The 22,010-nt window shown below is 41.5% G+C and overlaps 1 protein-coding gene across 2 annotated transcripts in view; it reads left to right on the plus strand.

The window, feature by feature from the left end:
• cacna1ia (calcium voltage-gated channel subunit alpha1 Ia) overlaps positions 1-22,010 on the plus strand; it is a 131,160-nt gene that overhangs the window by 102,527 nt on the left and 6,623 nt on the right. Inside the window, exons 21-33 of one of the 2 annotated variants that reach the window (XM_019269761.2) lie at positions 1,659-1,837; positions 1,987-2,113; positions 2,433-2,558; positions 2,658-2,747; positions 2,861-3,053; positions 3,596-3,747; positions 4,809-4,918; positions 7,629-7,762; positions 8,062-8,132; positions 11,373-11,451; positions 12,785-12,906; positions 14,177-14,632; positions 18,361-18,510. In XM_019269761.2, coding sequence (XP_019125306.2) covers positions 1,659-1,837; positions 1,987-2,113; positions 2,433-2,558; positions 2,658-2,747; positions 2,861-3,053; positions 3,596-3,747; positions 4,809-4,918; positions 7,629-7,762; positions 8,062-8,132; positions 11,373-11,451; positions 12,785-12,906; positions 14,177-14,632; positions 18,361-18,510 — 1,989 coding nt within the window. The remainder of the gene's footprint in view (positions 1-1,658; positions 1,838-1,986; positions 2,114-2,432; positions 2,559-2,657; positions 2,748-2,860; positions 3,054-3,595; positions 3,748-4,808; positions 4,919-7,628; positions 7,763-8,061; positions 8,133-11,372; positions 11,452-12,784; positions 12,907-14,176; positions 14,633-18,360; positions 18,511-22,010) is intronic. The other variant, XM_019269762.2, reaches the window with a different exon arrangement.

Genomic DNA, 22,010 nt, shown 5'->3' on the forward strand with positions numbered 1-22,010 from the left:
GTAACATTTTATAACCCGTATCTCTATTACTACCAATGAGTCCTGAGTGCAGTGTGTGCAGGCAGTACACAGAGGCATCTTTGATGCCTGTCTCCCTGTTTGTCTCTCTCACAGAATTGACTTTGCCTCAGTACTCACAGCCCAGCGCCTTCCCTACCCCTTCTTTCTTGGCAATTCCCATGTTGCTTTTGAGAATAGAGCAATTAAGCAATGTCATTAATTAGTGGCTAGTCTTCTCTTATGGATGCGGTCCATCTCCAGCACTCCCCCACACTCTGTCCCTCCTCCTGTCTTCTCCGATGATGCCTGCTTTGTTTTAACGTTGTTGAGGGTTACAACTTCTTTGGATTTCTCTCTTCTTATCAGTCCCCATCCTTCCTTTCTTTCATTCTCTCTCCCACCTTTCCTCCCTTCGCCATTGTCTCTGTATTTTTTAACGGCTTTGGCACAAGTGGGCCATCAATTATGCACTCCCACAATCAATTATTAACCAATCACAGCCCATCAAGAAGGCGCGGACTTGTCAGCCCCCCCCCCGGCCGAGCCGTATAAGTTTCTGTCCGTCTGAGCCTCGTGTAGCCCTGTAATGTGTGTTGATGTGTGTTTGTTTGTGTAGCATTAATCTCTCCATAGGGCTCCACCACTGTTTTTAGTGGCGTCTACAAGATGTAGCCACATAAAAAGCACAGCACAGCAGGGTTGAGGAATTGGTCAGCGTGTTGCATAACTTTTTAGAGCGTTATTTATGAGGCAGCTCCCAGCACAATTTAACACTCTGCAAAAAAAAAAAAAAAAAAAGCAGTTCTAACGATTGTGCTGTAGTTGTATGAATAAGAAATGCTATATCCCATACAATTTATCAACATTAAGTATTAGATTAAAGTAACTATAATTGTGGATTGTGAAGTCTATTCGTACTTGAAGGTTTTTTTTCCTGTTACTGTTTGGCATCATGGTCAGTTTACATTCTGGCATTCAGGCCCCAAAGATGTTTGCCAATTGCTGAGCTTTCAGCCATCTTGATATGTTTGTATGCTAACCCCCGAAGTCCCTCCGAAGCTTTACTGGATATTTGGCAAACAGCTTCAAATGTCAGTTGCAAAAAAAATTTTCCTCAAGCAGGCATATGCTCCCACTGCTGTTTAGCAAAACACCAGACCCGGCTGTGTGTGCATGTGTATTACAATTCCTGTACAACATCCAACCCTCACACTAGAAAGTCACAGTGGATTAAAGCACCATCATCTGTCAAACGCTTCCACTATAAACTTTTTACAAGCAAAGATTAAAGCATCGAGACATTGTTATTGCAGCGCCAATGGATATTACAGTAAACGCAGTTGCCTGTCGGCTTTACAGTGATGCGTAGTGTGTGTGTGTGTCTGTTCTGGATGCTCCCTCGGTAGGTGTGTATGTATGCACATGTGTGCGTTTGAAGCTCAGTGTGTAACATTCATGTTCGGGCAACAGCCCCTTGTCCTACAGCTGCTGATCAGTTTTTCTCTTTTAGTTTCATGCTGCACATTCAGTATTTGACAGTTTACCTCACAGAGCTTGTACACACAATATAAATATGTGGCCACATGTTAAGTGTACTCCATGTTCTACCATGTTGCTTCAGCTTTTAAAAAAACAAAAATTTTTAATCTCATCTTCAGGTGGTTTCCATGGGTCTGTATGTGGGTGAACAGGCTTATCTGCGGAGCAGCTGGAACATTCTGGATGGCTTCCTGGTTTTTGTGTCTCTGATTGACATTGTTGTGTCCATGGCGGGTGGAGCTAAGATCCTGGGTGTGCTTAGAGTACTCAGGCTGCTCAGAACATTACGTCCCCTCAGGTAAGGTATCGCTCCCAGCATCTGAAATGTTGCCCATGGTAAACAAACAGTGAATAAGCATCGTAAGAAATAAGAAATGTATTTTATATAAAATATCTTTTTCTTTTCTTTGTTTTTCATATTTGCTTTCACCCCTCTCCTCTCTTTAGGGTGATCAGCAGAGCTCCAGGCCTAAAGCTGGTGGTGGAGACCCTCATCACCTCCCTCAAACCCATTGGCAACATTGTCCTCATCTGTTGTGCATTCTTCATCATCTTTGGTATTCTAGGTGTACAGGTAGGAAAAATGGAACAGTTGTTTCTAATGATACACACTGCTGCACATTGGTTTCCTGCCCATTACTATTTGTTTTTCTTAATTATTATTATTATTTAATTCACTTTTGAGTAAGTGAGACACATTTCTTTCTTAAGTGAACTTGTCTTCCTCCTTCTTCCATCACCGCACAACATTTTCATTTGGCGGGATCTTTGACCAGCTTATTCTTTCACTCACAAGCAGCTTTTCATCTCATCCTACGGAGGCTTATTCCTCTGTTTTGTGTAAGTAGACAGACAGCATCAAAGGCTCGGTCTCATTGTTCTTCTACTGACAGCTGTTTAAAGGCAAATTCTTCTACTGCTTTGGCACCGATGTCAAAAACATCACCAACAAGTCTGACTGTCTGCAAGCCAACTACAAGTGGGTCCACCATAAGTACAACTTTGACAACCTGGGGCAGGTTAGTGGCACATGTGTATTATCTGCATGTCTGGGGTACATTCTGTTTCTTATGGTAATAAGAAGTTTTCTGTTGTGTTCTCTGCCCACTATTATCCAGGCTCTGATGTCCCTGTTTGTTCTCGCCTCCAAAGACGGCTGGGTCAACATTATGTATCATGGCCTGGATGCTGTGGGTGTGGACCAACAGGTACCAGCGTATAAGCGATACAAAAATGATTCATGAGAAAATAAACTTTATCTAGAAAAACCTTTTTTCTTTTCCTCTCATCTCTGTTTTGTTTCTCACCTCGCTACCTCCAGCCGGTGACCAACAACAACCCATGGATGCTGCTGTACTTTATCTCCTTCCTCCTCATCGTCAGCTTCTTTGTCCTCAACATGTTTGTTGGCGTGGTGGTCGAGAACTTCCACAAGTGCCGCCAGCACCAGGAGGTGGAGGAGGCCAAAAGGCGCGAGGAGAAGCGTCAGCGGCGCATGGAAAAAAAGAGGAGAAGTAAGGGAAAAGGATGCAAGGAGAGGGATGGCAAAGAGGGCATACATGGAGTATGAAAGAGGCTAAAAGTTAGAAGAGAAATTAGAAAAACAGAGGCGTATGAGCAAAGAAGCAAATTAAATTACTGACAAACAAGTGCTTAGATAGCTCACTTCTACCTCTATTGTAACTATGACACATTACAAGAATCACTTTCTATTAGCATGTAGCGTTCATATCAACACTGATGAAAGTTTATACTGTAGAATGAAAGAGAGATGGAAACAGCAAGTGCATAATTGCAAATGTGCTCTGCAATTTGAATTTTTTTTTATTCCCGTTGAAAGTGATTCCAGTTTCATCGAAGCTTTTAGATTTTACATTTCCAAGCGCTCGTGGCGGAGCGGGAAGAAAAAACATGATTTGCATTTGGCTTAAATATAAGTTCTATTTCGAATGATTGCTGTATATCATTTGGACATAACTACATCAGAAAATACCCCCTCACCAGATACAAAGCTGCCATGTTTGAAAGCTTCATTGATCTACTTTTCTACCAACAGAAGCCCAAAAGCTGCCCTACTATGCCAGCTATGGCCACATACGCCTGATGATCCACACACTGTGCACAAACCACTACCTGGACCTCATCATCACCTTCATCATCTGCATCAACGTCATCACCATGTCCTTAGAGCACTACAATCAACCTCATGTAAGAAAGAACAAGTTTACCTTAACGTGTATTGGTTCTATAGGAGTGTAACTGGTGTGTTGTGTAAGATGTTTGGGGAGAGTGCATTGGGCACAGGTCCAGTTGTGTATTTGTTTCTGTGGATGCTATGAGATGATATGTGGTGGAAGCATCTTGCATTCTTGATTTTATATAAGTAATTAGAGATTTTTAACTTCGTCCTCTTTCACCAAATACGGTCAAAAACAGTCCTACAAGCTCCAACTACAACTATAGCCTTCCCTTCCCCAAACAGCTGCATCTTAAAAAGACATAGTTAAGCCTCTGACTAGTCAACCACCATGAAACTGTATCCAGGCTCTGTAGCAGAGGTTGTGAGTAGGTGCAGTCTACACAAAGGAGCCGTGATTGCACTGCTGATTTGATATGGGTTGCTGTCAGAGTGGTGTTAGCTGTGCTGTACATGCATCTGCATTCATGTGCGATGAATGGAGGTTCAGAAGCCTGATAGTATTTTCTTTTTCTTTTTTTTGTGAAGGAGAGAAAAGTGATTATCCTCGAGATGAGATGCCCGTTTGACCTTTTAAAACAGAGCGAGCTTTCTCAAACTGACCGGGCATCAGATAAATATCACAGGTCTCGGCTGTGTTTGTCAGCTGTTGGTTCTGACATTTGGCAGCCTCCCACTTGTTAGAAGCTACAGTTGAATTTATGAAAGGAGACAACAGCCAGGAAAAATTATCTCCAGACTCGTGATGCTGGACTGGATGTTTAAGGCATTTTAAAAAAATGCTTGCCTCCGGACTATTTGAATACTCTGCAAACACAATATTTTACCTAAAAATATGTGTTTGTTTGGGGACATAATGTGTTTACATGTCGTGCTATGAATGTAAGATGCTCTGTTTTTGCCTCTGGCATGCTTGATTTTACTCTACAAACAATGGGAATAAATCCAGTTCTACAGTTTACAGTCCCTGCTGATTCCGGTTATACTCCACCAATCCATATTGCACTCTCTCTTTCTCTCTCTCTCTCTCTCACACACACACACATGCCCCTCTTTTACTCTCTCTTTTCAGTCTCTGGATCTCGCCCTGAAGTACTGCAACTATTTCTTCACCTCCACTTTTGTGCTGGAATCAGTACTCAAACTCATCGCCTTTGGCTTTCGCCGCTTTTTCAAAGACAGGTACAGTGGGTGTTTATACCTCGTGTGTCGGCGGTGGGATTTATGATCTTTGTGTTTTATTTGTAGCGCTATGTACACACATATTATTCCGGGGCAACTTGGTGTCATTGCAAAAGTCATCCATCCTCTGTGGGATTTATTAATCTGCTTTCTAGAGGAAGACTGTACGTACTGTACCTGAGGAGAAGCAGCATGATGATTGTCAATCAGCATTTGTTATTGTCTTTTTGGCGCCTAGCCTGAGACATAAATGCCGTTCGCAAAATGAACTTTACATTTCAAAACAGTCAGAGATTTAATGTCACCATAAATGCAAGTATCACCCTATGGTTTTGTCTATTCAGTCACTCACTTCTCACGTGTTTGATGTCAAAATTAAACATTAAAGCGACGATCAGGCTTTAGGCATATGGTATAATCTCTTAAAATGACGTACAATATAAATAGTACCACAATAAACAGTTATTTAGTTCAAAGTGTAATGGCTGTACAAATCCGCCTTTTGCTTTGATCATTATAAATAGAATAGGGGAATAACAGCTTTGATGATATAGAGGATTATGAAATATGTTCAAAATGATGTGAGCTGGCTCTGAGGCATTGACTAAACCATATTGTGTTGCACGGATTTCCTGGCAATAATCACATATGAACGGTTCTGTCAAAGACAACCTCCTGAAATGTCCTAATTATCACAGTGAGAAGGAAGAATTATAGTTTCCTTTCCCTTTTTTCATCCACTATCAAGTTATTCCATAGTCTAAGTACAAACCATAACTCATTTTTAATTAATAAAGCTTTTTAAATGGATATGACAGTCCTTTCATGAGGACAGTTTTTCACTGTAATCATTTATTGGGCAAAAAATAATAATATATAGGCCTGTTCAAAGAAACTGTTCAACTACAGCTTCATTCAGCTGAACAAAACTGAACTGTCTCTTAGCTCCCTGCATGTGATCCAACTTCGTCCACTCTTCATTTCTCCAATTCACTATACTCAACTTTGTTTGACCTCCATGGGAAACACACCTCAGCACCAGCCTGCTCCCTCCCACATTCATTCACTCAGACTAATTGATCTGTCATTCACCCGAATGTGCACAGTGACGAGACTGATGTCTTCTTCTTCTTCTCAGGGATGTGTGGTGACTAATTAAAGGCAGAAGCAGATTTGGGAGCTTATATTACGCCGATGGTAGTCTAATGTCATTGACCTATTTTAGTTAGTGAACAGAGAGGGAGAGAGGGGGGATAAGGAGATACAGTTAGGAGTGAGAGAGATGAAGTGGCAGAGGGAGAGATAGAGTAGAGACTGTTAATATATTTGAGGGGAAGCTGGACTGATCAAAGACAAAAAAGGAGGAGGACAAATGAGTAGTGAAATGAGAAAGAGATGGGCGGATATAGAGAGAATTTATCATACACTTAGCAGCTGGCACTTTGTCTTTTTTTTATGTAGTGTCAGCAACAACCGTGAGCAGTCACTGTACATAGTGTGATTTATAGGCTGGGGTGACTCTTTAGACCAGCTAAAAACTGGGTCAATAGAGTAGCAGGTAACACACAAACCTGCTTCCATATGTGTCGCTATGTATTGTAAGTTTATGTAAGTGTACTGTATAAAGAAATATGCGTGCCTTGCCAAAATGTTCTGACCTTAAAGGAGATATGAAAACACACATTAAATTAAACCCCTAGATGAGTTACAGGTGCACTTTTCCCAGGTGATCTACACCGTTTAGATGGCTTTGTGTTGAAGTTCCCAGGTGATCTACACCGTTTAGATGGCTTTGTGTTGAAGCGATACTGTAAATATGAACAAATGTATCCGCCGCCATAATGAGCTCGACGGCTGTTGGTTGATGCGTCATGATATGCGACGGTTGGTAAGACTGGACTAAAAATGTGTGGGGGAAAAAAAAGAGGTCGACCCACAGTCCTGACAACAGAGGGAAACATGATCATGTGCATGATGCTAATGAGTCACAGGCTGCAGTTGATACGCTGCTGTCATTGGCATTTTAAATGAGAGACTCTGGCATGCGTTCTGACAAATGAATTGGCAGTGGCGAATGTTTTAGCACCCTGTGTGCCTTGATTTAAGAACTCACCCAGTTTTAAGGCTATCAATCAAAAAAAAAAAACTGAGAAGATAAATGAGAACTACAATATCTCCTGAGGCAGTTACATGAGGCGATAAACAATAGTGGAATAGTTGCATCAGGTGAAAACAGGTGCCCTTAAGTCAGATATCGCAATGACTTATAATAGCTTCAAGCTCTTTGATTCCCTACCATATTCATCTGATAGGGCAACATCTGTTTACCATCTGTCCTCGAGCCGGGAAAATAAATTGTCTGACAAGCATTTTGCTGCACATGATGAATTTATTAAGGGCTTTTGGGAATGAGGCAATGTGGCATCGCCAGCGGAAATGTGCAGATCTTAAGAGAGAGTAATGTGTCGAAAGGTGACAGATGATTAACGACAAATGTGTTTAACACGGGTCAGAAGTCTTCAGACAGCCCTGAGTGTGCAGCGTACAGTACGACAGTGTAACTATGACTTCATCTTTTTCTAAACATGTTCGCCAACAAACGTTTCAGTGCGTGCAGTTTGTTGTGTTTATATTTGCTTTGTGTGTGTGTGGTGCAATGCTTCTGCGCACTTTTCCACCATCACATTGAGTGTGTGTGTGCTTGTGCTAGGTGGAACCAGTTGGACCTGGCCATTGTGCTTCTGTCAGTGATGGGCATCACTTTGGAGGAGATTGAGATCAGTGCCGCCTTACCCATCAACCCCACTATCATCAGGATCATGAGGGTACTGAGGATAGCTCGAGGTATATATATATACTAGACTATGTGTGTAATGCAATATATAACTATTGAAACTGTCAGTAACTTTTTACAGGTTTTACAGGCTGTAGCACAGCAGCCAATGTCTACATGGCTTTTTTTTGTGTGTACACGCATGTGTCTGTGTGTGTGCGTGCATGTGTTACGCAGGGTGTAAATTAAGAACTGACCTTTCCACACTTTAATGTTTCCCATTTAGTCTGTAATTGAACCTTAGGGATTTCCCCCTAAATACCCACACTTCACACAAATCTCTCTGTCTCTCGCACACACACGCACACAGTGCTGAAGCTGCTCAAGATGGCGACAGGAATGAGAGCCCTGTTGGATACTGTGGTCCAAGCCCTGCCTCAGGTACGCACCCAAACACTCCTTCACTGTCTCTATCTCTTTTCCTAAGAGACACACACCACACCCAGTCAATAACCAGGGTGATACCGCTTTTTTTTTGCTCAGCCGGCCTGTAGGCAACTCTAATAGATGACTCATTCGTGCCACAGACTGGTAGACTGACACACACACACACACAGAGAGAGAGAGAGGCTTCGTCTTGTTTTCACTTTCAGCACCATGGAGAGTACCCAGATCCCGACTGCGACCACAGCGTGTTAGAAACAGTGGGAGCCTCTCAAACCAGCCCGTAGTTCATTTGGTGGTGAACAGTTTTTAGGCCGTCCCAGTGTCGAAACCATTCCAGTCTGCTAAAAGTTTAACTCCCTAGAAAAATCCCAGAATGCACGATTCTTGCTGACTGTATGTTTTCTTTCTAACACGATCTTATAAACTAAGAATAAAATAGGAGACAACATAGATAATGCATAGATAATGTTTATTTAATATTTAAATGACGTCATGTTTTATACCATTGGTTTTACCCGTACAAAAACCCATCTGTTAAAACTAATCTAACCAGCTGTTGGTTACAGTGGTGGCATCCATCTTCTCTTCTAAATACGCGAATAGGCGTATTTCCCAAAATGTTAAACTACTCCTTAAAAGAAAGGCAGTTGTCTAGACAGACAGGCTCGCTGGTGCACAGCCTCATTTATGGACATGCAGTCGCACAGTCAGACAAACACGCAGTCTGACCCATTGACCATCAAAAGTCAGATGAAGTAAACAGAGGGGAACAGGTGGTGTGGGGAAAGGAGGGCAGGCAGGGGTGAGGGAGAACAGATTCCTTGTCTTCCTTTTCTATTGATCCCCCTCTCATTAACACTGAGCCCTTTGCTCTATCCCAAGGGCACCAAGGGAGGTAATTAAAACTAGAGCTAATTAAACAATTCCAGGAGGTCTCCTTCTCTGTGTATGGCTGTGTGTGTGTGTATATATTGAGATGCTGAAATGGTGAGAGTGAACGTGTTACACCTGGCAAGGAAATAAACCTGAGGTGATATTACAGTAGTCTTTTACTGTGAAAATGAAATGGCAAGCTGCCAACCTTTCTACATTGCATAGGATATTGAGGACAGTATTGACATTTCAGCAAAAGGCTTAATGATACAGCCTCACAAAAGAAAACGCACCAATAATTCCATGAGGGCACACCGAGACAGATCTTTGCTAGAATAATAATTTATGAGATTAAATGTGATGTGGCAGGACATGGAGATGTAACGGGGGCTCTTGTACACTTACACTAAATTGGTGAGTAAGCTTAATAGCTCATTGACATATTAGGGGAAATGCAATTTTATCGCCTGTATTTACAAAGATGCAGTAAGACAAAGTCATTTTACCCACAAGCAGTCACCATTATCCTCTCCTCCCCAACTGATGCAAAAGAGCTGCAACACCCTGCTCACTAACACTAATAGCCTATATCGTGTTGGCACTAAAGTCAAACCAGTTGTTTTATTTCTTCTTTGGGAATGGCTGAGAAACCTCCAGAATAGCTTTAAGCAGATATAGACATTTCCATTTTTAGGAGGCCTGTCCCCGAAACAATTAGTACTCAGCTTAAATAATTGATGTTGAGAATGTTGGTCTTCGTCCTTCTTTTCAAATGAAGTCATTAAAATAAAAAATAAAAAAGAGATCAAAATCTTTGGACATTTGTGCACAAACTAGTTCAAATAAATAGTAATGCTCATGCTTATCTTCCTCTAGTAAAGGGAAAGTTATTGGTATATACATTAAGTTCCTCCTAATAAAACTTTCTCTAAAGTGCATGCATCCTTATCCTGGATCCCTCATAGGCACAGGCCATTATAAAGCACAGATTGTTAAGTACACCAGGCAGGGTAGCACTAACTTAAAAGATGTACTTGAGGCAAACCCCAGAACACTCACATGTAGAATTATTACAGCACTCCAAATGAAAGGTTGCATGGCAATTACCTCCATTACTTTAAAACCAAAGGGACTCGTTGGGCTGTTCTGCATGTAATGGGCCGTATTTGTCTATATTAAAAGTAAACTCATAATGTGGATCTTGGTAAACGAGTCTACTGTGTTATATGCATATCATATCAGGTCATTTGGGAAGATTAAAATGCAAATAATGGTTTATTCTTATTGAGATTTTGCTGATATCCCCCTGCCAGTTGTCATTGTGGTCAAATTCAAAGGAGAGAAGAAGATGGAGATGCCAGTTTGGTATTGTAAATGACAGTTGGTCCTTAAATTATTTGTAAAATAAAAGTAAAGAGTATTCATACAGGTATACAGTATAAACCTTCATTATAAGAGAGGGGATTCTAATAAATGCAGTCTTTCCTCTGCTAGAAATGACATCACAATCGTTTGACTTTTTTGACCTATTTGCTGCGAGTTGTTTTCACCATGATTTTTTCTTTACAGATTTCTGCAGCATCACTATAGCCAGAACCTCTTTAAACATATAACAGGCACAAAAATCTTAACATAAGTACTTTAAATAAACTTTATTTGCATTGCAGTCTGTGTGTAATATCTCTAGAGTAATATCTGTCTTTGTCATAATGCTGATGCATTATTCCCAGACAGAACTCTACAAGTAAACAGCACATTTCCAGTATCTCTCCCCTGGAAAAACAGGTGGAGTGCTCTAAACCTTTCTTTAGAAACACATGGCGTATAATTATAGTAACTATTTGTCAGTGCGTTTTCTCATTCCCGGTGGAGCAGTGTTGTTAGAGTGTTAAAGACAGTGAATAGGAGACTGGGTTTTGTATCCCTGTAATGGGATTAGATTTTGCCCTGAGTGTTTACCGTACAACATCATCATCGCCATTAGGTTGTGGTAACAGAAGGCAGTTTTGTGGTGGAACCGAGCCAAATCCCCAAACCCCCAAACTCAAAAATGCACAACAGCACGCAGGGGTTCAGTGGTATCAAAGCCTCAGAGGAAGCCGTGCCATGGTCTGCAGAAGTAAGCAGGATATAGAAGCAGCAGGCTAAAAACAAGTTGGAGTCCTATGCAACATTTTTAATGTTTCATAGCCAAAACATAAAACATCGCCATAAAGTTCTTTGGGTAGTATTTTGCTGATGCAGATGTTAGAATGCTGTCACATAGTTTATAACATGTGCATGGTAAGATGTTGTCTTGTCTGTGGCTGTGTCTACATGTGTGTTTGTGTGTATCTGTGTGTGTGTGTGTGTGTGTTGCAGGTGGGTAACCTGGGCCTGCTCTTCATGCTGCTGTTTTTCATCTACGCCGCCTTAGGAGTAGAGCTTTTTGGAGAACTTGGTGAGTACATCAATCAAGATAATACAAGAGAGTAGTTTGCATAAAATGTTTTTTTTTTTTTTTCCACCGTTGCACTTTAATGATTGATTATTATGAATGTATAATCCATGTATTTATTCCATTAACTTTGGTCATTTACAAACAAGAGTACAGAGGTGATTGTGATGATCGTAATAAGTAGCGCTTGTCACCGGCACCAGTAACATCCCATTCATTTACCCTTACATGATGCAGTGATAATATATTGTGAAAAAACAATTAGGATATTTAGGCCAGTATAATAGGATAAATATTAAAAAGGGGATTCTGTGAAGCCATAACTCCAGCTTCCTGCAGGCTTTCAACGGGGAACTGTGTGCAGGAGAATCTGGGTTAATTCAAGGATTTTGAACAGACAGATTTTCTCGTCACGGTTGATGGGCTGCTCTTTGATCTCAAGGCATAACTTTAAACTTTTCAGAAACTTTGTATTATTATGTAACATTATATTCACCATTATATACTGTATGTAGTGTACAAAAGCTATTGCATGAGTTGAATTAATCCTTTCATCGCATATATTACAAACGTATGTACATGGTAATGTTGAGACGGAAGGATTACTCCAACTAGTCACTATAGGTCAACATATGTCTGTACCAATGGGTAAATAAAATAGTGGCTTTGAGCTTTTGTGACTCATTACAGTAAACGTATCTGATGCACATAAAAGCAAAATGACTCCAGTATGAAAATCCCTTTATAACCTTTCCATCCTTTATTCCTTTTCATCACTTTCTCTCTCCTGCAGTCAGACAGCCATTAGGGAATCAACCCACTCTCCAGTATTCTGATACATAAGTACTTTCCTAAAATATCCCCATTGAAGTTAGAAGATATATCTTCCAAATTGTCACATTTCCCTTGTGTGCTGCAGCTGCAGCCAGTGGCAACATTGCTTCCTATTGGAGCTTGGCAGGAAAAAAAAGGATTAGTGACAAATGCAAATGTCTCTTTTCTTGAGGCCATTCCAGAGATTATCTTGGGATATAAGGCTCAAAGACAAATGGAGTGTTTGGTCACATTGCTACTGATTTGATAATAGACTGTGTCTGCACTGATTTGGCGTGTTTGGACAGCCATCCAGGCAGCTTAGCAACAGAAACGATGCGTGCTTCTGCAGTTTTTTTGGGAGTAATGACATGTTAAGTGTTGGTCTCTTCTTCTTTTGTTAACCCTGTTCCCTTCCTGTTCTATTTTCTCTTTCTCTTTTATCCCCTCACCACCTCTTTCTTATCTGTAAACCGATAACCTCTTCTCTTCCTCCATACACCGACTTTACTCTCATCTTCAGTTTGCAATGCAGACTACCCATGTGAAGGAATGAGTCGTCACGCTACCTTTGAAAACTTTGGCATGGCCTTCCTTACCTTGTTTCAAGTCTCCACGGGCGACAACTGGAATGGCATCATGAAGGTACAAAGTTGCATTCAGAAACACAGCGTGCAAAGCTTCACTGTGCGGTACACAGCACGATGACAAACTTCACGCAGCCTACTTAATATTTGTGTTTTAAAAGGAGAAAAAACTGGAATACTCAAATTTCTCTCATCCACCTTGCTTACTGATGAAAAGGATTTGTGCTTGCTCAGCACCGGTGGCACAGATTTCCTTACTGAGTGACTGTGCCTCACACCAATTTCCCCTGAACACACATCTACTGCCAGAGGCTATGACCACTTCTGCGCACGTCTAGGCTGCAAGGGGAATAGAGATTACACCGGAGCGTGTCGGGCGTGGACCATTAAACACACATTGGATACAGGCAGTGTGGATAGTTGCAGGCCATGAAGCAAACCAGCGGGCCACAGATGCTACCTCTCAGAGTAAATCTCTGTCATTTTTAGTCGTCAAATTACTACCTGGGCTGTGAGAGAGGTAGACCTGCTTTGGTTTAGTAAGAAGCAGGTGAGGCGGAGTGGTAATTAGTCATGCAGTGACGATAGGCAAGAGAGGAAATAATGAGGGAGAGGAAGGCAGGTAAGAGGGCAGTGGGGAGAAAAAGAGGCTCCGGCGAACTGTAATAAGAGAGAAGATGGGAACGGGGTTAAAAGAACTTACTGGTTATTATGCGTTCTCGCCTCTAGAGGGAAAATTGCAGCACAAGTGAAAAAAAGGGTAGGAGAAGGGAGAGGTAGAGCAGCAAGGGTGAAAGCAAAGATTTTGAAGATGACAGAACAAAAAATAATGGAATGAAATAAGATGGAAAGGCGGTGAAGGCAGAAAGGAGAGATGTTGTGTGAAGGAGTGTGTAAATGTCATGCCGCATTAGACAGACAGGACCAGCTTCAGCTCAGAGGGCTAAAATTGTTCCGTGTGGTCACAGCCCGGGCGAGATATGTATACTCCCTCCAGAAAACACTTGTCACTTTGGTTCTGCTTCCACTGAACTCCACCGTGTACATGTTAAAGTTGAAAACCACTAGAATAATGCTACAGAAGAAAAAGGAAACCTCAAACTAATGTACCATTTTCATACAGGAAAACGCCAATGATGTAAAACAAAACTATAACCTTTAAATTACCATAACGTTACATCAGTCGACGCCTCTTTGACTCTGACGCCTCTCGACAAAAACTAAATGTTGCAAATTTCAGAGGTGACCCTGTATATTTGTCCTGTATCTTCCAAAAACTTCCAAAAAGATGTGACCTTTTTCCTCATCTTCTACCTGTATGACACCAGGACACATTGCGGGAGTGCCCACCAGACCACGGCACCGATGTGGACTATGCCTGCAATCCTAGCCTTCAGTTTATCTCGCCCATGTACTTTGTCTCCTTCGTGCTCACCGCCCAGTTCGTGCTCATCAATGTGGTGGTGGCCGTGCTGATGAAGCACCTGGACGACTCCAACAAGGAGGCCCAAGAGGAGGCGGAGATGGATGCAGAAATTGAGCTGGAGCTGGCCCAGGGCACCCTCTGTTGCATGGGCGCCCCCAGCTGTGGGGGTGCAAGGATGGACAAAGGGTTAGTTGCTGCTGGATCGGGGCCTGGAGGCACAGCAGGGGCAAAGGAGAGAGGAAGTGCCAGAGGAGAGAGGGGAGAAGGAGGGAGAAAGATGCGGCATTCATCAGCCACTGCGCACTCAGGGGCGTACAGCTCCCGTGACTCCAGCCGGACCCTGTACTCACCAGCACAAGTGAGTGTGTGTTATTTCTGTGTGTGTGTTAGAGAGAAAGAGCTGAGGGAAGAACTATTCTTACATTTTATTCCTGGTAGTGTGAAAGGCCTATTTTGTATGTGTGGTGTTTCCATGTGTGGGTGGGTTGTGCGCGTGTGTTTGTGTCTGTAAGTAGGGATGTCTCGAGCCAATCTGCTGGATTGGGATCGGAGCATATCATGACTTTTTTTTTTTTTTTACTATGGAAACATTTCCGCTATCTTCTTTTTATATCCCCAGTGTGACCCAGCTTTAGCTTACCTGTGGTCCTTTTTTAAAACAGTGGAACCATTGCAAAATGCAGCACATTGTAATAAAACTGCAGAGCGACGTCAACATTGGCCAGCAGTTCCTGCTAAAATGACAGTCTGTGCCAGTAAGGCAGTGAAGGTGCTATGGGCTAAAAAAATAAAAAGAATGTTTGCATAGCAACCATTTCATTTTCCAGCTGAATGATGCCTCTGTTTTGTATGCAACGGGCATACCTAAATACAACCGGCGTGCAGTGTCCACTCTGACACTTCTCTCCAAGAAGACGATATAGTAGGAAAGTATGGCTAGAAGTTGTATTACGTATGAAAATATGTATGCAGGGAAATCAGATTTTTGGATCCATAACTGGAGTAAAGAAGGTAACGGAGACATCCCTACTTTTAGGTAATCTTTTCTGTTTCTCTGGCTGCCTGTCAGTTTGCTTCTCTTCAAACAGTATCAATGCATTATTTCATGCAGAGAAAATTATATATTCGATTCACAAGCTGGCAGAATACAAAAAGAGGTAAACAATACGACAGTAATTTCTGTACAGTGTCGGAATGGCGCCGACATGGGAGAGAGTAGGGAATCATTGCTCTGTTTCTTTTTTGTGAAATTGACTGACAGCCACATTGCATGATTATATTTAGTCATTTTTCCAATCTCTTTGTATATAATTCGTTCCTGTACTTTTTGTTCTTTTTTTCTTTTGCAGATTTTGTGGGAAGGAAGGGAGGGCAAGGGAGGTTATTCATTAACACAAAGGGAAGGAATCAAAAAGGAAAGGCAGATATAAGGAAAGGGTGAAAGAGACACTAAGCTGTGCCTGAATGGCAACACTGCACAAGTGCAAGAAGCTAAATTAATATAAATGTAAAAACACTGGGCTGGAATTATAGGCATTTTTCAAAATTAAACCAAACGACTAAAGAGATATTAGGAAGGTGAAAGTCACGGCAAGGCCATATATATTTTCATTCGACCTATTTAAAGTGTATTTTTGTCTTCACCGAAGTCATTACAACCCATGTTGTCAGCAAAGGAGAGATGAGCAATTTTTGCTTTCTCAATTAAGCTTTCCACGTTTCAGCTTTATTAACCTTTCGATACTCGCTACGTGAGTTTGTAGACGTGCACGCACAGGTTACCGTTTTTTGAAATGATAGTGTCAGTGCCTATAGCTCTGTGCGAGAGCAGATGGTCTCTCATTCCTATTAACAGTCTGACAGCTGAGACACACTCTTCCATTATGAAATCGCTAATGATAGTCTGAGATATCCACACAGAAATACACACACACAGAAAAAAAAAAAAAAGATGACTCATCGGGCCGCCATGAAGTGTCTCACCTTTTGTAGAGCCAAAGTTGGCTTCATGGAGCCATTTTTAGCTCAGTGCTGGCTGACAAAGGAACTTAATGCAGACCAGGGAGAACACACTGGCAGCATCCTCCCCCTCTCTCTCTCTCTTTCTCTCTCTCATTCTCTGTCTCTCAAGTGATGCAATAAGGATTTGGCAGGCCGATGCAATTTATTTAGTCCACAGGTCCTGTTGTGTGAGTGTGTGTATGCTTGTGTGGCTTGTACAAACCCAAACATGTGGTGCTTCAAAAAAAAAAAATTGAACCTCCACATAGTGTCGTAATATTACTAGTAGCTTCTCCAAGCAGAACAACCATTTTACTGTATACACTATATTTATAAAAAAAATACTTCAAAAGTAATTCAGTCGTCCATAAAATTGATTGTTTCTATACCCAAAGAGTGTTGATGGATCAGAAGAGATTGATGATATACAGTGTATATATGCCTTTAAGAGCTCAGGAAATATTGCAGCTACAACTAGTGTATTCTATAATGCGCCATAATATAGAGTGAAAAATTCATTTTTGACTCCATGGTGAAACACTAGTAATATATTGCACAGACTAGAGGGAGCGCTGTAGGAAGTCGACACAGAGTGCTAGACAGAGTAAGGGAATAAGAGAGATAATAGCTGAGCCAGTGACAGTCAGATAGACGCAGTAATTAATTTCAGCTCTCTCCTCTCTCTCTCTCTCATAACTTCCACTTCTTGTAGACGGCCCTATTGTTGTCCACTAATACAGTTATTAATGGAAGGCCAGCACATAGGCCACCGCAGTCAATCAAACATTATTTTTATATATAGAGCTCTCCACCTACACAGAATGGACTATCTTGGGACTGTCTGCATGAGAGAGAGAGAAAGAGAGAGAGAGAGAGAGGGATGAAGAAGTGTGTTTTTTTTTTATACATCCATGTGTTAAAAGAGGTGGATATGGTGGAGTCAGCCTTGCAGTGAGGTTGTCTTTGCGCCAAAGTGTGGCACTGCAACACTGTTATAAATCAGCATGATTTAAGTATATTTATATTCCCTGGGAGTACAGTAACCTGTCTCTTGAATTCTTAGCCCCCTCATTTTCAAAACATGAGCCATGAGTGACTGTAATATAACGGTATGAGTCAGAAATGTGTCTTTGCATAACAGATCTAAGTATAGTCCCATAAGCAGTGTTGTAGAAATGCGTTATCAAAATAGGCTTGTGTGGGGATTGAAGAGGAGTGACCTTGTTTCGCGGTATCTTTTGGGATATATCTGCTGATGTAATACAGTTATTTTGGTTGTTATGAATGTGCTACAGGCACAACGCATCCAATTCATTGTGAAATACAGTGCACAGCCAAGAAACACACAGAAATCATATCAATCAAGTACTTTTCCCTTTTCTGCCAGATTGAGTTTAGGGGGGAAAACAATCTGGCAGATGAGATTCAAGCAAAAGGGCGATCATTTAAGTCAAAGCAAAAAGCTGACTGATTCAGTCTAAATTGCTTTAAACCTAATAATACCCAGAGCACAAAGCAAATGCTTAAATCTTAAATTGTTTCAACAAGGTATTGAACAGCCTAATTGAGGTGATATATCAAATATAATTGCACCGCTCTCAGTGCTCAAGGCTTTGATAGTAAAATTATGTGTTACTTGGCTAATGAGGGTTTGGAGTCATATTATTGAGGAGCCTCTTTTCCAAAAGAGAACAGTGTTTAGCCCTAAAGGCCGTCATAGTATGAGAGGTGGATTTGTTCTGGTTTGTTTGTACATGATACAGAGAAAGTGTGTTCAAGAGGGGGTTTTTTTTAGGTTTTTTAGAAATGAAGGGTTAAGTATTGGGAATTTACGTGTGTGTGTGGGTGAATATACTCATATTTAACTGTTTGTATTTGTGTGTGTCTTAACATAAAGTATACAAGCATACCTTCGTGTGCACACTGACATTTTTATAACCCTTACGATGGTGTATGCATTTCCCTGCGTGTTCTTTGTCCTCGCATGTCCGCATGTGCACATGTTTGCGCCTGCGTGCAATACTGGTCTGCCGGCCTGCGTCCCGTGTGTATGTGTCCGTGTGTGTACGTGTGTATGTGTTCCAGGAGAGCCAGTGGCTGGACAGCGTGTCTCTCCTGATCAAGGATACACTGGAGGGGGAGATGCTGATGATCGACAACCTCTCCGGTTCTGTCTTCCACCACTACTCCTCTCCTCCACCCATCTGCAAAGACTGCAAGGGCCACCCACAAGAGGTACCACCCTGAACACGCATGAATACAGACACACACACACACACACACACACACCGAACGAGGACAGTAGCCTCAGATATTAAATTCATCCTTGTGGTTTGAATTCAAAGAGAAACAGAGTCACCAGCATCTATTTTTAAAAACATTTGACACATCTATTCACAGTACCATGGATAGATGCATACATTTTTAACACGAACATTGTTAGAGACAGGCTCTACCCACTGAGCTTTACAAGACCAACCTGAAGGCCCATATTTATCAAACATGTCAGAATACTCCCAACTCAGGTTAGAAAATCTATTCATAAAGAAACTACCCCAGTGTTGCCAATTTAGAAACCATGTTGCTAGAGTTAGTCACTTTTATAACCCCTTTAGCAATTTTATCAGGAAAAATGAGCCCAGCACCAATTCTGGTGACATTTTAAATATTATTCTTACCCAGAAAAGGTAAATCAGCAGTCTTTGCTGCTCGCTGTTGCTGCAGTTTCTTGGCTTGACAGCTACATTCGCTGAGCGAAAGCGAGCAGCATGTTCAGTCGACCACACAGCAGCCAGACTGGAATAAAAATAAAGTATTCATAGTATATTTAGTATAGTTACTGTGTGTATCTACACTCACATAATTCAACTAGATTTACCAATTCCTGGTTTGTTATGGTGTTTAGTGGTAGGTAAGGAGCATTTCAGTGCTGAAGCTTTAAAATGCAATAACACAGTCCCAGATGTGAGGGACCCTAAGTCATTGCTGTTATACCTTCAGTTTCTTGTTTCTTTTTTAGTTAGTTTTCTGCAAAGTACGCAGTTTTGTGGCGCAAACAAATGCTCCGATCACATTTACCAATATTCTTTAGGTTTATATGACCGTATGTTTAATGCAGTTTTTTTAGTCCTTACAGTTCTGCTAATCTCCTCAATCCTGGTAGAAAAGGGATTATCTTTAATTTCTAAAATGCTTTTACTCCCGTGCCTGAAAGTAGGATCAAATATGGATAATAATGAGAATCTTGGACCAACTATTCGACCAAAATTCACAATGAATACAAGCCCCAAATATTTGTGATGGTAGAAATATAAGAGTGAAAAACATTGCACAAATACATGTGCAAGGTATACACACACACACACACACACACACAAGGGGTTTCATTGATTAGAATGTGGTGTGGGGCAGTGTGTAGTTGCTAAACCATACTATTACTCTGCAATACAGTAAAACTCAGTAGTCCTGAAACCCTGAATACACACACATACACACATTCATGCACACAGACACACAAACACACGCACCATGATGTTCCGGACTGCCTTGCATGCATGCAGATTTGCAACAGGGGGACACACAGGAACATGCATTTGCACGTACTTTCATGAACATACACACACAGGGCTTCATTCATCACACAAAGCAGTTTGAATGGAAAGTTCATGCTCTGTAAAGCGCGTCAACCACTGTATGTGTATAACAGTATAACAAAGGGAACGCTGGCCCTTTAATTAAACACAGTAACAACACAAGATAATATCACACTTTCCATACGAGCAGAAATGTGGATTAATGAGGCCCGTTGCATGCATACACACAAGCAACCATTCCCGATATGCCTGCATGTATGCACACACTAACACACTCCTTTGTTTGTGCTTGCATTTTGGGGTATTTTGTACACGGAAGATCCTTCATAAAAAAAACAACACTCACAAACATACTGTCCTGTGCCCGTGTTGTCCATCACGATGACAAAGTGCGATGGGTCAGCTCAGAAGAAGCAATAACTGGGCTCTACACCTTCCCACCTGTCAGTCCTACTTTCTGCCTGTCTGCAGATGCTGTCAAACTATCAATCTTTCCTCCCTCTTTTACATGCTTCCTCTTTCCATCTGTCTCCCCACTTCTATGACTATCCATCTCCTGTATTATCTCTGATTTACTGTATCTGATCCTGTACTGTTCTCCTTCGATTTCCCATGTTCTTCAACCATAATACTCGCATATTGTTTGTTTGTGTGTGTGTGAGAGAGAGAGAGGGAGAGTGTGTGGGTGTATGCCATTTTCAGACAGATGAGTCTTTCACTGCTAAGAGTTATTGTGTTTAAGGGGACAGGGAGGCACAGTGGGACTCCTGGGTACAGCGTGTGTGTGACAGTGGAAATATTCATCAAGAAACTGCCTAATAAGGACTTGAGAGCAAACTTGAGACTAAATACAGTTGAGTCTGCAGGGAACAGTTCAATGGAGCAGTGAAGGTCTTGGACATTTATTCTGTTGCAAGTATAAAGAGACATTTCTCATGCATTCCACGACATCATTTCTGGATAGCCAGATAAGGATTTTTGGAAGGATCTTAAAAGTCAGCATTTGAAGTGTCGGGAGCTATTTTGATGATGAGGCAGAGGCTAATCCACAGTACAGCTACACTCTGAATTAATATTGCTTGTTTGCTTTTTTACAGCATTAGTTTTAGTACATTCACATTTTCTGACATGGGGTGATCTACGGCCGTGAGCGGGTCACATGGTCAAAAATGGCATTTGTTAGGCAAGATTGTTCCACGATGACACTGCACGATGGTCGTACATTGGCATATTTCATCAAAGAAGTAGTCCCGAGAGGTCTAAGAACAGAACAATGAGACACAGTGCAAGTTGGCAGATATAGTACTGTCACATGGTAGCGGTAGCGACGGACGATATACAGAGATAAAACAGAAAAACTACAAAGTTGTCCTTTAAATTAATGAGTTGTATTTCTCTGCTTCTGCCGATCCTCATCCCACCCTCTCTCTCTCTCTCTCTCTCTCTCTCTCTCTCTCTCTCCCTCTTTCCCCTGGGGGTCTTTGGGCGATGGTAATTTACTGCTGCATATCAGCCATGAATCTCTCGCTATGAGCCTCTTTGTCTTTCTCACCTACGGGCATGTGTTAATATATCGCGAACAGGCCTCACTCCATTGGATTTCACTTGGCCCTTTTTTTTTAAGTACCCTTTTTAATGCTTCTGTCTGGCTATTTATTGCTCTGTCTCTTTAAAGACACACTGCTTGAGCACATCATAGCACCCCCAGAACCCTGAAATTCCACTCCAGCTCACTGTTTGCAGTATGTTTTGAGATTGTGCACAAAATTGCTCCAAGGGGAGGAATAGGGAAGAGTGGCAGCCGAGAAGCTTGAGCTCACTGGAGGCTCATGTAGCGATAATTTAAAACCAATTCAATAGCCATATGGGCTGAGTTACCTGCAGTCCTGATGAAACAAACTTAGCTGGAGCTAAAGTTGGAACAAATGAGGAATAGGGGTGGTAACAGTTGGAATACTTGTTGTCACTTTCCAAATGTTCTGTGTTTGGTAATGGTGTCTCTTCAGTATTGCTGTATGGGTGTGAGAGTATGACAAACACCGTGACAGCATTACCATACACACGACAACATTTTATTGTACAGTTGCTGTTTGGAAACATACTCAGTTAGCTGTAGGGGCAGAATTATGAGGTTCTGGTATC

The sequence above is a fragment of the Larimichthys crocea genome, chromosome XII, assembly GCF_000972845.2.
Source record: "Larimichthys crocea isolate SSNF chromosome XII, L_crocea_2.0, whole genome shotgun sequence".
Taxonomy (NCBI): domain Eukaryota; kingdom Metazoa; phylum Chordata; class Actinopteri; family Sciaenidae; genus Larimichthys; species Larimichthys crocea.